General features: G+C 47.5%; 1 protein-coding gene across 6 annotated transcripts in view; it reads right to left on the bottom strand.

Moving 5' to 3' along the window:
• Positions 1–16,650, bottom strand: part of LOC147728640 (palladin-like) — a 407,759-nt gene that overhangs the window by 29,046 nt on the left and 362,063 nt on the right. For all 6 annotated transcript variants that reach the window (XM_086962405.1, XM_086962406.1, XM_086962410.1 and 3 more), the window contains one exon: positions 12,100–12,307. In XM_086962405.1, coding sequence (XP_086818531.1) covers positions 12,100–12,307 — 208 coding nt within the window. The remainder of the gene's footprint in view (positions 1–12,099; positions 12,308–16,650) is intronic.

The following is a 16,650-nucleotide window of genomic DNA, read 5'->3' as shown; positions in this document are numbered from 1 at the left end:
GGTACGGTGGCGAGTGCGTGGCTAGTCGATCGTAGCTGGCGGGTGGGCGTGTAGAAGGTCATGCGGTCGTTGAGTTACTTGGGGCCCAGGTCGTGGAGAGCCTTGTGTGCGTGGGTGAGGAGTCTGAACGTGATTCTCTTGCTGACGGGGAGCCAGTGCAGGTCTCTCAGGTGTCCGGTGATGTGGCTGTGTCGGGGGATGTCGAGGATGAGTCGTGCGGATGCGTTCTGGATGCGTTGGAGTCTTTTTTGAAGTTTCGCTGTGGTTCCGGCGTAGAGGGTGTTCCCGTAGTTCAGTCGGCTGGTGACGAGTGCCTGGGTGACGGTCTTCCTGGTTTCCGTGGGGATCCATCTGAAGATCTTGCGGAGCATGCGCAGGGTGTTGAAGCACGAGGATGAGACGGCGTTGACTTGTCTGGTCATTGACAGGGAGGAGTCCAGGATGAAGCCCAGGTTGCGTGCGTGGTCCGTCGGTTTGGGAGCGGTGCCCAGGGCCGGGGGCCACCAGGAGTCGTCCCAGGCGGAGGGTGATGATCCCAGGATGAGGACTTCCGTCTTGTCCGAGTTCAGTTTAAGGCGGCTGTACCTCATCCAGTCAGCGACGTCTTTCATCCCTTCGTGTAGGTTGGATCTGGTGGTGGTGGGGTCGCTGGTGAGGGGGAGGATGAGCTGGGTGTCGTCGGCGTAGGGGATGATGTTGAGGTTGTGCTGGCGTGCGATGGCTGCAAGGGGGCTCATGTAGACGTTGAAGAGGGTTGGGCGGAGTGAAGATCCTTGTGGTACGCCGCAGATGACTTCGGTGGCCTCGGATCTGAACGGAGGGAGGCGGATTCTCTGGGTTCTTCCGGTGAGGAACGAGATGATCCACTCCAGCGCTTTTTCTCGAATTCCGATGTTGCTGAGGCGCTTCACTAGGGTTCGGGGGCAGACGGTGTCGAATGCCGCAGAGAGGTCCAGGAGGATGAGGGCCACTGTTTCCCCGTTGTCGTTCAGGGTTCTGATGTCGTCGGTGGCTGCGATCAGGGCGGTCTCGGTGCTGTGGTTGGCCCGAAACCCGGACTGCGAGGGGTCGAGGGATCCGTTCGTCTCGAGGAAGGCGGCCAGCTGTTTGTTGACGGTCTTCTCGATGACTTTGGCCGGAAAAGGAAGGAGCGAGATGGGACGGTAGTTCTTGAGGTCGGTGGGGTCCGCCGTTGGTTTCTTCAGGAGGGCGGTCAGCTCGGCGTGCTTCCAGCTCTCCGGGAAGGTGTAGGTGTGGAAGGAGGAGTTGATGGTGTCTCGGAGAATGGGTGCGATGGTGCCGTCGGCTTTGTTGAAGACGTGGTGTGGGCACGGGCCGGTTGGTGATCCGGAGTGAATGGAGTTCATCGTGTGGGTGGTGTCTTCGGTGCTGATCGGGGACCAGTTGCAGAGGGTGGTGGTGGCGGGCGTTGGTTCTGTGGTAGGGAGCGTGGTCTGTGCGTCGAAGCTGTTGTGTATGTCGGCGATCTTGCGGTGGAAGAACGAGGCGAGTGAGTTGCAGAGGTCTTGCGAGGGAGTGATGTTGTTGTTTCCGGCGCTGGGGTTGGAGAACTCTTTGACTATGCTGAAGAGTTCCTTGCTGTCGTGGGTGTTGTTGTCCAGTCGTTCTTTGAGTGCCGTCTTCTTGGTGGTGCGGATCAGCTGATGGTGTTTGCGGATGGCGTGCTTGAGGGCGGTCCTGTTGTCTGCGGTGTGGTCGTGCAGCCAGGCTTTCTCGAGGGTGCGGCAGTTCTTCTTGGATTCCTTGAGTTCGTCGGTGAACCAGGGGGTTTTCTTGCTGCCGTGTCTGTTGGGAGGGTTCTTCAGTGGTGCGAGGTCATCGGCGCAGGCGGTCAGCCACTTGGTGAGGTTGCTGGCTGCTTCATTGGGGTCCGTTGTGCTGGTGGGAGTGTTCTGGCTGAGAGAGGCGGTGAGCTGCTCGGCGGTGATCTTGCTCCAGCATCGGGGGGGACCTGTTGCGGGTGGTGGTGGGTCTTAGTTTTTTTGAAGCTGAAGTGGACGCAGCTGTAGTCGGTCCAGTGGGGTCCGGTGGCGTGGCTGAAGGAGATGTGCTTGCTGGATGAGAAGATGGGGTCAAGCGTGTGGCCGGCGTAGTGGGTGGGGGTGTTCACCAGTTGCTTGAGTCCGAGGTTGGTGAGGTTGTCCAGCAGGGCGGTGGTGTTTCTGTCGTTGTTGTTCTCCAGGTGAAAGTTGAGGTCTCCTAGGAGGATGTAGTCAGCGGAGGGCAAGGCGTGCGGGCTGATGAAGTCTGCGATGTCTTCGCTGAATTGTGTGCGTGGTCCCGGCGGTCTGTAGATGAGGGTGCCTCGGAGGGTGGTCTTGGGGTCAGTGTATATCTGGAAGTGCAGGTGTTTTGCGGCGGCGAAGGTTTCGTCGGAGTTAGTCGAGATGCGGATGGTGTTCTTGTGTACGATGGCGATGCCTCCTCCCGTCTGGTTGACACGGTCCTTCTGGGTGATCTTGTATCCGTCCGGGATGGCTATGGCGATGTCGGGCGCTGAGGAGGCGCTCATCCAGGTTTCGGTGAGGAAGGCGACGTCCGGTGCTGTCGTGTCGAGCAGGTCCCAGAGTTCCACGGCGTGCCTGTGGACGGAGGGGGTGTTGAGCAGGGTGCACTTCAGGTGGTTGCTGCTGGTGCTGGGCTTTGCGGGGGCCGTGCAGGTCCGGTAGCAGGAGAAACGGCAGCCTTGCCAGGCGAAGGGTCCGTGGGTGCGTCTCGGGGTGGCTCGGTAGCAGGCAGGGTTCAGTCTGTCATTGAGAGCGTAGAGGGTGGCGGCGCCGTAGGTCCGTCGGGTAGTCTTGCATCGGCGGGGGCCAGGGGTCCTGGGCGCGGTCCAGGCGCAGACGGGTGCAGACGGGCTTGCCTTTGGCGCGCCCGCTGCGCGTCAACCCTGCGCGTGGGAGAGGGCGTCATAATAAGGGAGCCGGGAGGGAGGGTCCGCTGGGTGGCGGGAGCGGGGCTCCAATCGGCTGGCGGGGGGGCGGGCCGCAGGGAGGCAGCGGCGGGAAAGTCGGGTCCGAGCGGGTCCCCCTGTGTTTGTTTTTCCCTCTTTTGTTCTTGATCAATGTCTGATGAGGACAAACAAGTGCCTTTCCCCAAAAATGAGTGTCCGTGGATCCCACCGGCAACACCGGCTCAAATTAAGCATTGTGCATGGCTCACCAAACTTACGCAGGTTTTCTGCACTAAGGGGCAGATGCACTTGCAGTTCACGCAATGCAGGGCACAAAGCAAAGTTGCTGGGTTGTGTGAAAGGGAGAGAGCAGAAACTTGCTATATCAAATGGAGCATTTCTGCTGTCTCCTAGTGCTGGCTTATTGTGTGCTGCCTAGTGCCAACTCAAGTACCCTTATGTCATGGTGCAAGGGTGCCTGTGTTACAGGCAGGATTATTTTTGTGCAGGAAGTAGTACCTTTGTGCACAAAAACAATCCTTAAAGGCATTTCCTCTTTTATGTGTGCTGCATGATGCAGCACGCACAGAAACAGGAAGTAACAAGAAGAATATTTCTCCTTGTTACGCCTGGTTCTGGGAGGCATAGCATTTTGAAGCATTCCTAGGTTTACAAATTTTGTAAATCTGGCAATGCGTCGAAATCCATGGGTAGATGCATGGAGATGCCGATGCTCTGCCCATGAAAAACCACCCTACTGCAAAGCAACACAAGGCAGAGCTATGTGCAGCTTTGCATTACTCTTTGGGAGAAATCCCATGCAAAGGCACACAAATCAGATGGGCATGGCTTTGCAAATCAGAAATAACTTTTTGTGTGGCGGCTGTGCCAAAAAGAGTGTCACATCCATCACGCAAAATGCTAGTACATTTTCACTGTAGTGCATTATAGATTAGGCCTGCATGCCCCTTGTCCCTCATGTATGCAGAAATGACATTTTCCAGCCAGCTGAATATCTTGGAGCAGTTATGTTCTGTTAAAAATATTTATAAAGTGCAGTTTTTTTGGTGCTAAGTAACAGGAACATAACTTACTGGTCACTATTTCACTCCTATGCTTGTAGGATGAGCCATGTTTTTAGGAGTTGTCTGAATCTAGAGAAGCAAGAAGTCATCCTGGTATCAAGTGGAAGGGAGTTCCAGAAATGGGAGGCTAGAACGAAAAATCTGGAACCGCCAAGTCTATTCTTCTTGAAGGAGGGAATAGTGAGAAGATTCAGGTAAGAAGACCTCAAGTTGGGGGAGTACTTTTGGATACAGAAAGAGATAAACTCTGGCCTGTTACCATCAAGAGATTTTAAAATGATGCATCCAGTCTTAAAAGTCATTTGCTGTTTTACTGACAGCTAGTGATGTTTCCTCATCAGGGGGGTGAGTTGGCACTTCCTTTGTTGTGGATAGATTAATTTGCCTGCCTGATTTTGTGCCAGTTGTAATCTTTGGGTGAGACTTTCAGAAAGACCTAGGTAAAGTATATACAAATAGTCTATCAGCGAGATGACGAATGACAGGATGATCCGGATTACAGCTTCAGGGGTAAAGAATTTGCCAATTTTTCTAATTTTCCAAAGCTGAAAAAAGCAGGACGAAATTAAAGCCCCCTACTTGAGGCTTCATGGACAAGTTGTTGTCAATGAGGACTCTAAAACTCTTAACTGAGTTCTTAGGCTGGGGAGGAGGGTACCTATTGTAACTGAACGGTACGTGGAGTTCCATAGGTCATGTGTGCTGCTAACTAAAACAATCTGCATCTTCTTGGAGTTTAATTTAAGTTGATTATTAGTCATCTCATCAAGGATGAACAGCATCATCGGGTTTTGGAAGGTCATTTGGATTCTAGTGAGTTATCGATAGCAAAAAGTAATTGCATATTGTCTGCGTAGTTGTAAATACACAACTTCATTTTTTTCAGGGAGTGCACCATGGGACGTATATACAAATTACAAAGGTGGGGGACAAAGAAGACCCTGGGTTATACCACAAGTAAGTTGGACCATGGCAGAGCCTAAAGGAGATAAGCAGACTGTCTGAGAAAGGTCCTTCAAAAAGGAGACAATCCAAACAAGTGTAGTGCCCCACAGACCGGCAGCTGGGACACGATCCATCAGAAGCTCATGATCGACCATGTCGAATGTCGCAGAGAGGTCAAGGAGCACCAGCACCTTAGTGGTGCCCTTATCAGCTTCTTCCCTCATATCATCCACAACTTAGAGGATCACAGCTTTGGTAGAATGGGCTGGCTGGAAACCCGCTTGATGGGGATCAAGAAAGTAGGTTTCCTCGAGGAAAGAGCATAAACAACTAGCAACACATGCTTCCAAAACTTTTGCTTAACAGGGAAGCAGAGAGACAGGGTGAAAGTCCTTCAGCATATATGGGTCGTCATCTGCTTTTTCTAACAGTGGAACCTCGATCACTACCGTTAAAAGGCTACAGCTTAGAGAATCATTGAGTAGGGATAGAGCAGGGTCAGGGAAGAGAGAGAAAATATATTTTAGCACTTTCACAGGGCAAGTGTCAGAAGGGGTGCCCACCTTCACTTTTGTCACCAGGTCCGTGAGATGCACCTTGCTGATAGCAGGCAGCTCAGAGAGGAAATTTGGATTCTTATCACTAGTGAGTATTTTCCCACAGTGGGTGGACTTTGTGGGATGCTGTCTTTAATGACTTCAATCTTATCAACGAAGAATTAATTAAGTGCATCATAAAAGGATTGGGTAGGATGGTCCTTGCAGGCACAGTTGCAGATGTTCAAGGGGAGAGCTTGTCTCCACCAGCTCTGTTTTTGGGCAGATCATCTCATTGGCCACTGAGGCTTGAAAACTCTCAACAGTTTTATTGGCCTGGTCTAGCCTTGAAAGGATATTTTGGTGGTTTGCAGCATCTTTTTCTTCAATATATTGTCCAACATAGTGTACTGTTGTAAGAAATTAGGTTGGTTGACTGGGGTGTTAGCCCTGGTCAAGCAGTAATCGCAATCCTTGTCAGGGTGTCAGGCATAAGCCAACCCAAAATTAACATGTTAATTGACAAAAAGGATCCCACACCATGTTAGAAATATAGAACCTTCTTTAATAAATCAAAGAAAACTAAAATGACAATAATCCAATCAGTTGAATTGGGGAGATGCAATTTTAAAGGTTTTAGTGAAAAGATCTCCAAAAGTGCACAAAGGGCACCCTGTGGATATCTGGTCGTGCCAGATAAGGACAAAATCACAAGTTCAGGGCGATCACAATGGAGCGTGGGCTGGCTCCAGAGACGCAATTAGGCAGGCTGAACAAAGTACCTTCAATCTTGGTTTGCAGAGCACTGCAAGAATCTGCTTTGAGTGATATGTCGGTTCCAAGATGTGGCAAAGCTTTGATGCAAAGGCCTGCGTTGTCATTGAGGATCCTGTAGACGGGGCTTGCGATGTAGAGTCCGACGTCGAGGATGCGTGGCTCCGTTGGGATGATACGTCAGTTCCAAGGAGCTGTGAGGCTGCGATGTGGAGTCCGGTGGCATCTTTGAGGCTGCCATTGACGAGGGATACGAGGTCCTCTACCGAGAATCCGTTGCACATTGGTAGTTCCAATGAGACTTTGGAGACGGTGCAGGTCTTTGCGATGGGTCCAATCTTCCCAGCAGGGCGTTCCGTCAGTTCTGCTCGGGTTTGTGCTGCGCAGCAGAGGAGATGCATCAGTTCAGTTGGTTTCAAAGGGGCTGGCAGAGCACCTTAAGCCCAATTCCAAGGGGCCAGTACTGGCATGATACCACTTAGCATGGTATACTCACAGATTAAAAAGTCTAGGTGCAGGAGCAAGGATGTTGGAAGCCTGTTGGGTCCCCGAGGTTTCAGATCAGGAGGCCAGTCAACTTGTCCTTGGAGTCACTCTGGTTTATGATTTCAAGAGATGCAGGTCCAGTCCCTCTCACCCAAGCAAGAAGGCATCAGGTCAGCACAGCAAGGCAACATTCCTTCAGAGCTGCAGTCCAGCTGAGTGGCAATTCTTTCAGCAGTACAACAGTACTTCTTTCTGGAAGAGTATCCAGAATTATACTAAAGTGGTGATGTCGGAGGGTCAGTATGTATAGCCAGTTGTGCCTCTGAAGCGGAGAGAAGCTTCTAGAGGCATGCCTTTGAAGGTCACAGATACCCTGCCGTCCTAGCCCTGGCTCCCAGACAAACTACATGTGTATGCAGCCCTTTGGAGACAGAAAACAGCCTACTCAAGTGTAAGTGGAGCTGGGCCCAGCTCCTTTCTCCATCCTGCCAGTGATGGTCCATCCAGTCACAACCCAGCTCCCCATTGCGTGTGGTTGTCTAGGAAGAATACACAAAGCCTAAATGTCAACTACACCCAGACATATGACCCAGAGGCAGGCTACATGCACCAACTGGCTAAGGCGAGAAAATGCCAACTTTCTAAAGTAGAAAAAACATGTGGTGAAGAATACGATGCAAAAGTCAGCAACAAGGATGATAAACGAATATGTTGATTACAAAGAGTACTGTGTGTAATACCTGGATGAATATTACATATTGGAGGGAGTTGTTCCCGCTTTCAGCAGTGCGACAGTAAAAGAGCGCAAGTACAGGGCTCTGTTTTTTATAATCTTTCTAAAAGTGCCATTTTCAAAATTGTAATTTAAAATCTGACTTCACCATAAGGCTGGATTTTTTTACTACAATTCCATGTAAACAACTGTTAGCAAAGTAGGAATAACTATCGATTTCAAACACAAACGTCCAATATGGAAGACTGCAAGAACATTTTGTTAATTTTAATTGACTGCCTTTTTAATCTCTATTTTAGTCAATATAAAAAAAAATCCTCCAGAACCAGACATGGGCAATTTTCACACACACTCCCTCTCCCACTGATATGCTATGAGCACCAGGTCAGCCAATAGGATCTATAATGCTGATGGACAGTAGCGGCTGCTATCCACTTGGGTTGTGGGGCGGGGGCAGGCGGGTGGGGGGCTGAAACTTTTTTTAAAACCACTTGCCTGTGATGGGCTGCCGGCCGCCGCCTTTCCTCCATCTGCTTCTTCCTGCTCCAGTCCTGCAGCAGGATACAGGGAGCAGCAGGAAGCACCCAGTTCCCAGGCTCCCGATAGCCAATTACAATGCTGCAATGCAGCATTGTGATTGGTCTGAGCGCTGCGGATCGGCGTTCAGCCAAGGAATGGGGTCTGGGCATGTTCTCCATGCAGGCTGTAATGCAGCCTGCATGAAGAATATGGGAAGTGCGCATGACTGTTTTGGGCGGCCCGAGAGGGCTGACGAAACAGTCATGTGCACTTAGGAGTGGGCAAATCACTCTTTCCCTGCTCTTCTGTCTTCGGAGCAGCCCTGCCCGCCTAGAAAGCTGCCGTAGCAGAAAGCTGCTGCAGTAGAAATTTGTCACAGCAGAAGGATACATAAAATTATTAGAACACAAGTTATTATCATTTTATGTTTCCTGCTGTGGAGCAGTGGGGGGACGCTCCTCCACCTTAGAGGAGGGGCAGCCTCTGCTGATGGAACATCTTTTTCATAGCAACCTGTGAATCAAGCAGCTCTGCAGTACCAACAGTCTGCATTTCTTTAGTTTCCTAAAGCAAAATCTCCCAGGGTGAATCCTGGCCAGAACTTGAGGCCAGCCTCTTCACAGACTCAAAGCACTATTCTGTGACGAGCGGGCACTCCAGAATTCAATACAATGCACCATATCGGTCCTTCATATAACCTTTCATTCAGAATAGTACTGTAAACGCACACACTTTACAAACAAATATTCAGAATTACCCCAATTGCAAAAGATCTCTCTACAGTAGTAAGAATTTGTAAATGTAGAGGGCATTCCCCGTTAGTACTGTGACTGGATTATAACGGGGAAGGGTTTTCTCACAAACCTCTCCTCCGGAAGTACATTAAACAGTGGAATATGCACCCCAGTGCCTCATTCCTGCCAACTGGGAGGTGCTGCCTTACAATCACAGGGGTGCATCTTACTATGCAGTAGGTGAGCGCCCTACAGAACGACATTATGGCTGTACTTTCCTACTCAAAACGGGCCCATTTTAGATGTTTTCCTAAAGGCCTTTGGCACCCTTGCTGGGCCGCAGCACTTATGAAAGGAGACGGCTCGGTTTAGGAACGTGACATCCTAGAATTCTGCACAGTTTAAACACTCACTGCATGCACAAAACGGGAGAAGTCCGAGGGTTTTCGGGCCTTATTTAGTCATCTTTCTCCCCAGAAGAGATCTCGCTTCCTCGCTGGCATTAAATCTTGTTAATAGGTTGTTGATTGCAGGCCGGCCCTTGCACTAATCGCTCCCCCCACACAAGTTTACCCGGGGCTCGAGGCACGGAAGTGCTGCGCGCGCCGCTGGCGCGAGCGGGCCTTCCGCTGCCGGCAGCCCTGCGAGGCGCGCGCCATGGAGCCCCTCGCCGCACAAACCGCGGCACACATGGAGAGCTCGTCAGCCCTCGCCGCGAACAGACACGGAGCCGAAGGGCTGACATGCCTCCCAACCACCTCCTGAGCCTGTCTAGCCAAAAACGGGTCTGAGGTGACGCGCGCCGCAGGGGAGTCTGTTTCCTCGCTGTCAGCAGTCTGTACAGAGGGGGCACATCAATCAGGTGTGCTAAAAATAGACCCAGCGCTTGCTTCTGATGCCCGGGTGTCTCTAGTGTCCACTCACGGGAGTGTGACAGTGGAAGGTCCCCCTAAGAAAGACCACTGCAAAGGTAGGTACCCACAGCCCAGCTACTGCTTAGCGAGTTAGTCTTTTCACCATCACTCGGACCGCAATGGCCAATAATATTCTTATAAATTCCCTTCCGACATTTGATTAAGACTGAGTTGTTTGAAGTTGAGCTGCACCCTCCAAAGGCCCCACAACACGTTTGTCGTTAATCCAGAACCTACAGGCAAAATATGGTTTATGAATACAGCGGTGACACCACAGGCGGGCGGGCAGTGTTTCACCTGAGCATTTAATCTACTGAAAGAAGGAAACATGGCTGAATGAAATGGGGAATAACATGAGGAAATCAGCATGGAAGCACCAATTATTGTATGCAACTCAACATTCCCGGTGTGAGCTGCAGGAATGCTGCACTGCAACAGTCCCTCTTCCTTTTTTGCTCCGTACCGGGTCACTCTCCATCGAGCCACAAGACAATCTAAGTCTCCACCTGAGAATTTGCACTTGGGCACTATACACTGCCCCTTTTGTTTGCAAGTGTATGTTTTTTGGGTTGCATAAGTAATAGAGTTCACTTAGATACTGCATTAGAAATGATTGTGTTGGGAGGGATGAACTGGCTGAAGTTGGTCTTTTTGAATTATGACATTGATCCGCTTCAGTATCTCTTTTCTGAATAACTACTAAGTGTAGTGCTGCAACTCCGTTGAGGAAAGTGTGTAAAACATATTCTATGTATCACCTGTCGTCCCTCAGCATAAAGAGCATTGGGTACCTGCTCACCAGCGACAACTCCTCACCCTTGCTGTGTATTTATGAAGGCCATGGAGCTGAAGATTCAGGCCAGTCCCTGATCTGCGTGTGATACCCATCTTTCCTGTACTGTTGGTGTTGTGAATGCTTACAATGCCATGGAACATCCATGTAAAAATTGCTTCTGTGAATCCAAAATAGGCTAGAACTGGATAGGAATCACCATCACTGGCAGGATATGGCCACGGGCCACCTGCATGGTAACTTGCACATGCACACAGCCATCACAAGCACTGGCAGAATCGCCCTTACAGTCCCGGCAGTGACATAGTGCACACCACCTTGACTCGATAAGAATTTTCTGGTCTGATCTTGGTTGGTGTATGCAAGGGGCACTGACGGATCTTCCCCTCGACCCACCAGCACATGGGGCTGTCCCAGGAGACACCATTCACCTTTTGCCTCCCTACCACCTGGCAGAGACATTTCTGCCTGCTGTTTCTGTACACACCTGGTAGAAATGCTAAGGCAAGTGGCAACATTTACTTTCTATGGGTTTTTTTCTATTCAAATTTAGATTTCTTCTCTAACTATTAATTAGCCTTGTCTGCCCTAGTATGCATTGCAAAAAGGTTTTCCACCAGTGTAACACTACAAAACAAGATTCATTTTCTTCTTCTTTGCTCAGCTTACATAATAATGAATATCTCAAACAAATACTCTTTACTTTCAAAATGTGTAAGGTGAAACTAGGTTTGAAGAATATCAGTTTGCTCGGTTCCTTACTATCAAATAGAATGAATATTGCAAAATTGGTTTGTTCATCCCCTATTATGCTACAAACACAATTTAGGCAAAAGAACATTTGGTGCAGAATTGCACAAGTGCAAAATTTAAGTGATCTGGCTCCAGGCCTTTAAAAAATAGGCTCTAAAGCTGCAATCCCTTTCTCTTCTGGGAGGTTATTCCACATTGGATCTGTCTGCACCATAAAGTTGTTTTCCCTGAGGGTATACATGCAGTCACGGTCCGTGCAGGTAACAGCGGTGGGGCCGGGTAAAGGGGGATTTCGAGGGACGATGCTAAGGGAAAATGAATTATTTATTTAATTTTCCCTAAGCATCGTCCCTCAAAATCCCCCCTTACCCGACCCCACCGGCCCACCACTGTCACCTGCCCGGACCGCGTCTATATACATATTTTCCCTTCTAGCCCAACTTGCTTTCTTTTTTTGGGGGGGGTTGGACAGACTCTATGCTAAATCCAACTCCCACATATCCACCTCTTCATGATCATCAATTTCCATCTAGGTCTCCTTTTTCCAAGTAAAAGCATTACTGATTGGTTGAGCCTTCCATCATGACTCCAACCTTCTGTTCCTTTATTTAGGTTTACTTTCTCGTTGTTGAACCTTTTCAGTTTTAAATATAAACATCTACATGCACCCTCAACAGGCCTTCATAAAGTAGTAAAGTTGCTTCTCTAGCTCTACTTTTCGACTTTGTGAAGATGTAGAACTAACAGTGCGCTGTTTTGAGTGCGGCAGTATAAGACTGTGGTCTCGTGTTCAGCTGGTTGTCCTGTCCAAGGGCGCTCCAAGAGCCTCTTCTTGGCTTGACCTCTCAAGAATCAACCTGTTTAGGCTCTGCAACTTCTCAATTTCCCCACAGCTTTGTGTAAGTTCACTTACCGGCAACAATCAGCTCCAGGCTAAACGAGTTTTGGCCAGCACGGTTGGTGGCTACACAGGTGTAGATGCCAGCATCTCGGCCCGTCACCGGCTCTATTATCAATGAGTGGACCCCGTTCTCGCGCACCAGCATTTTGTGAGAGCTGTCAGGACGGACTGGCCTTCCATTCAGCTGCCAGCTTAAATCAGGAGTTGGTAGTCCACTGACCTGAAATACAAAGAACAGGGGGTCATGAAGGCACAGGTCCAACAGCAAAACGCAGTGCTCAAGATGTAGTGTTCAGCAATGGAAGAGATGGACACAGTAACCATTTTGTTTAATCAACTTTACTTTTTTATCCTTTCAACTGTGTTCCAGTTTGCTCAGGGTGAGCTTTACAACAGCTCCACACAAACAGTTTCCTTCTAAATTGTGCCCTTTGCTTTATACACCCAACTCCCAGCAATCTGTGGACAGACCCATGTGTCATTTCCTGTAATATGTTTTTGGATTGCTGAAATTCATTGCAGATGCACTGAGGTACACGTATCTGCATTATGTTCTGCAGTGTTAAACATACGTTTATAGCATGCATTCAGCCGTTTGTATGGCCTTGCCGCACTGATGGCATTTAGGTATCATACAATAGGATGGTGTCTAGTAGACCACACTATATTATCTTAATTTTAAGATAAGTATCGAAGTTGGCATCAGAATAAAATAGGACTGAGTCAGTCCAAGCTAGATTTAAATCAAAAATATATTGTTTCCGAGCAAGAATCCTCTAACTTCCAGTTATAATTTACGAAATGAAACCTATGAGAACATGAACTATCTCACCAGCAAGTAAGTTGTTCACCCGAGAAAAGGTTACCCCTTCAGAGAATGAGGATGAAATGTTTGCAGACCTGTGAATGAGTGAGTGAGTGAGCGAGGTGTTTACCATCTTTGGCATTGCTGTCTGCTGCAGCATCAGTACATGAATGGAGCACCAAGTTGAGATAGCTGTATGCTGCAGCTGTGCATGGCAGTTGCCATCTTACTATGCATCAGTAGTGTGATCTCCCAAGGGTGCACACTAAGGGCACGATGCCCAAAGCTTGTTCCTTCTTTAAATGTGTCTTATGTAAAGGGGATGTTTAAAAATCCATCTTCAAAAGGCAGCCAATTTTGTCTAAACAGGGGTTGCAGAAATGATTCTTCTGAAGATGTTTCTTTTTCCAAAGTAGGGCCTAGATGTTTGCTCGTGGGAGTGTCCAGGGGAGGGTCTTGGATGTTCAAGGAATGCAATGCAAATGGTTTGAACAATCACAGTCACAACTTTATGGATGTTCACATTCAATTTTCATTCCTTTCCCTCAGTTCTCCTAACTACTAATAAAGGAACTTGTAAAAACAATCCTCAAAAGTGATAATGCTAAAAAAGAGAAAAGCGTCCCATTTTCGAGTGTAGGCATGAAGACTTTACAGGGAAACATGTTTCCATGTGAAGGAAAAAAAAATGTACATTTCCAAAATTTTCAAACCCCTCTCGTACATTTTTCTACACCATATCCCCTCAAACCACACTTGTGAAAACAGGTATATGCCAGGAATGTTATAAAAAGAATAATTTTCTTTTCCTTACAACGGGTAGTTTTACGGACATTGTACAGTGCATTGTGTAGGCATACACCTAGTCTGTCTGAGAGTTATAATTTTTGGGATAAGCACACCTAAAGTTATTGGAATTAAGTGTGACGCTCACAGGGGAAACATCCTTTACGACGCAACTTTTACCGCGCAGTGCCTTTACAACGCAGGTTTTTCAACGCAAGTCATTACAACGAATTGCGCTGGGGGGCGCTCTAGGATAGGTAATAGTTTAATTTACTATCCAACACCTTCCCTACTATCCACGGGGACTGGAGTTGGAAAAGTAAATTAAACTATTCACTATCCAGCACCCCCCAACGCAAGTCGTTGTAACGACTTACGTTGAAAAACCTGCGTTGTAAAAGTATGCGTGGTAAAAGCATGCGTTGTAACAACGTACATCCCTCACAATATCTAAATACTCGGATGTAGGGTTCTTGTATCCCCTGTATGGCCTTATCACACAGACCTAACTTTCAAGCTGGTTAACCGAAAGCTGAAGTTCACGAGACAACAGTGCCTTTCCGTAACATCCATATCATAACATCTTCCATGCAACAATACAAGATAACCAAGGTTTGCTCCTACCCAACTCTCAGGCATGAATGAGGAGGTCTTAAATCCTCAGTGTATTACTGGCCTCGGTGTGACCACTTCTAGAGGTGGGCGAGTCACCGAAAGCTTGAGGTAGATGCCAGGCTCTGGCTCAGCTTGAGGTCCTATTTGAAACTTTGACACAAATTGAGCTGAGATGTCATGTGGCTTCTACCTGCCACCCATGGTCTACCCTCATGGTCAAAGAGCTAGAATCAAAACATTACAATTTGAGGTAAAAAGGAGACAAAAATAGATAACCATTTATTGACTGATTTGTACAAAGTGAAACCAGAAAACCTGGGATCAATTCTAGCTTCCCGCTTAACCAAATGCAATAATCTTAGGAAAATATTTTATTTCACAGTTTATCCTATTACTACAATATCACATATGAAAGCACCTTCAAGTACATGAGTTCAGAATAAGAGTTGTACTTAAAACATATTGTGTTTGATTAAATATACTATAACGTTGTCCTATCTATAAGAATCTGGGAAATATACAGGGTGCTCATGAAAACGGACTTAAATCCTTCTTGAGTAACTGATGGCATTGTCACCACGATGGGCTGGGGCGGGATGTTTCTAAGGGCCATATGTATCATACTGACCATTTGCGATTTCTAAATAGCGATTTTTAAGGAATCACAATTTAGAAATCGCAAAATGGTATGTATGTAGGAAATCGCTTCTTTTTAGCGATTCCTTAACATTCCAAAATTGCGACTAAATTGCTAATCGCAAATTTCCCATTCATTTCTATGGGCCAGGAGGCACATAGGAATGAAGGGGAAATTTGCGATTAGCAATTTGCTAATCGCAATTTAGGAATATTTTCAAGGGTGCAGGGGTGTCACAAGAACACCCTGCTGCACCCCTGAAAATGACATGTGTTGGCATATGGCGACCATACCTGCCCTAAGGGCATGTATGAGCGTCATATGGCACCTTTGGATTTTAAATAAATTGCTTTATTAAAAGAATTCGCAACTTACTTTTGCGAATCCTTATAGGCATTTTTGCATTCATTTTCCGTTGATACATTGCATTTAAGGAATCACACAATTTGCGATTCCTTAAGTGCTGCCAAAATGTGTCATACATACCATTTAGCAAATTAGCATTCGCAATGGCCGAAATTCAGCGAATTTCGGCATTTGCGAATGCTAATTTGCTTGATACATATGGCTCTAAGTGTTTAAAAATTATCACTTTTAATAAGTACATCTCAGTGCAGTTAAATATTGTGAATTAAAGTAAACTTTCTGCATGTTAAACAATAAACTTGTTTGAATTTTGAGACGACTTTGCCATAGTTTACGTGATGCATATTGCATGGTTCGGCTTGTGTATAGGCTCTCAGAGCCAAGCCAGCCATGCCTCCACTCTCCCTGTTGATTTGTTGACTTTTTCACCTCAAAACACTTGAACTCTCACGGTTACCGGCACAGCCATTTTAAAAGAGAGGCCGTGGCGCAAAGGCCAGAGCTTCCGACTTTGGAGTTAGGGTACCAGGTTCGAACCTCGACGTCGGACCAACATCTTGTGATTCTGGGCAAATCACTTAATCTCCCCGTGCCTAATAAAAAATGGAAGTGTCCTTTTATAATTTAACTGGTGCTCATGTAAAGCGCTCCGATACTTTCGGGTTGAGATTGCGCTATAGAAAAATGCAAAAAACGAGGGCTTCTCTGAGGTGCGGATTCCAAGCATGAACTCGTGCGGTAATCCACAGAGGTGTGAAAAAGACCCCGAGGTAGTCAGTAAATGTTTATCAGGGTAGTTGAAAGCTCAGACTAGAAAGTACACTGTCAGCGCGAGACACACTTGACGATTCCTTCGTGCCTGCAGCGTGTGTGAAATTTGTTATGACAAAAATAATTTCCATGTTGACTTTCGCCATCTGCGCCGACGCACGAGGCGCGTTTGTTAGGGTGCAGCTGTAAAACGAGGAACATGAGAATTTGTCCTCACAAACTTTAGAGAACCCGTGAAAAAGACATACTGTATTTTGAAAGCAAATTAAAAATTGCGTTCAATACGAAGGAGATTCCAATATTTTTATAGCTATTCCCACTCAGACAGATGAACCAGACTTGCGCCACAAGGGCACAAACTCGCAGAAGCGTGCCTGCTTCTCTCTCCTTCGCCGTCAACTTTCAGGACATTGTGAGACCTCGACAGAACATAAAAAATCATCATTTTGTACAAGTGCTGGTTCGACGCCGCCTGACTACATCTCTTTGAAGGCCCAAAGAGTAAAAGAAGATTTAAAGCCATGATCCAGTTACTGAAAGTAAAAGTAACTTGTAGGACTGCCATGCTAACAAGACACATTGC

This window comes from Lissotriton vulgaris, chromosome 3_1 (assembly GCF_964263255.1).
Source record: "Lissotriton vulgaris chromosome 3_1, aLisVul1.2, whole genome shotgun sequence".
In the NCBI taxonomy this organism is placed as follows: Eukaryota; Metazoa; Chordata; class Amphibia; order Caudata; family Salamandridae; genus Lissotriton; species Lissotriton vulgaris.
Note: the sequence above shows the minus strand (reverse complement) of the source record. Positions and strands in the feature narration are given on the sequence as shown.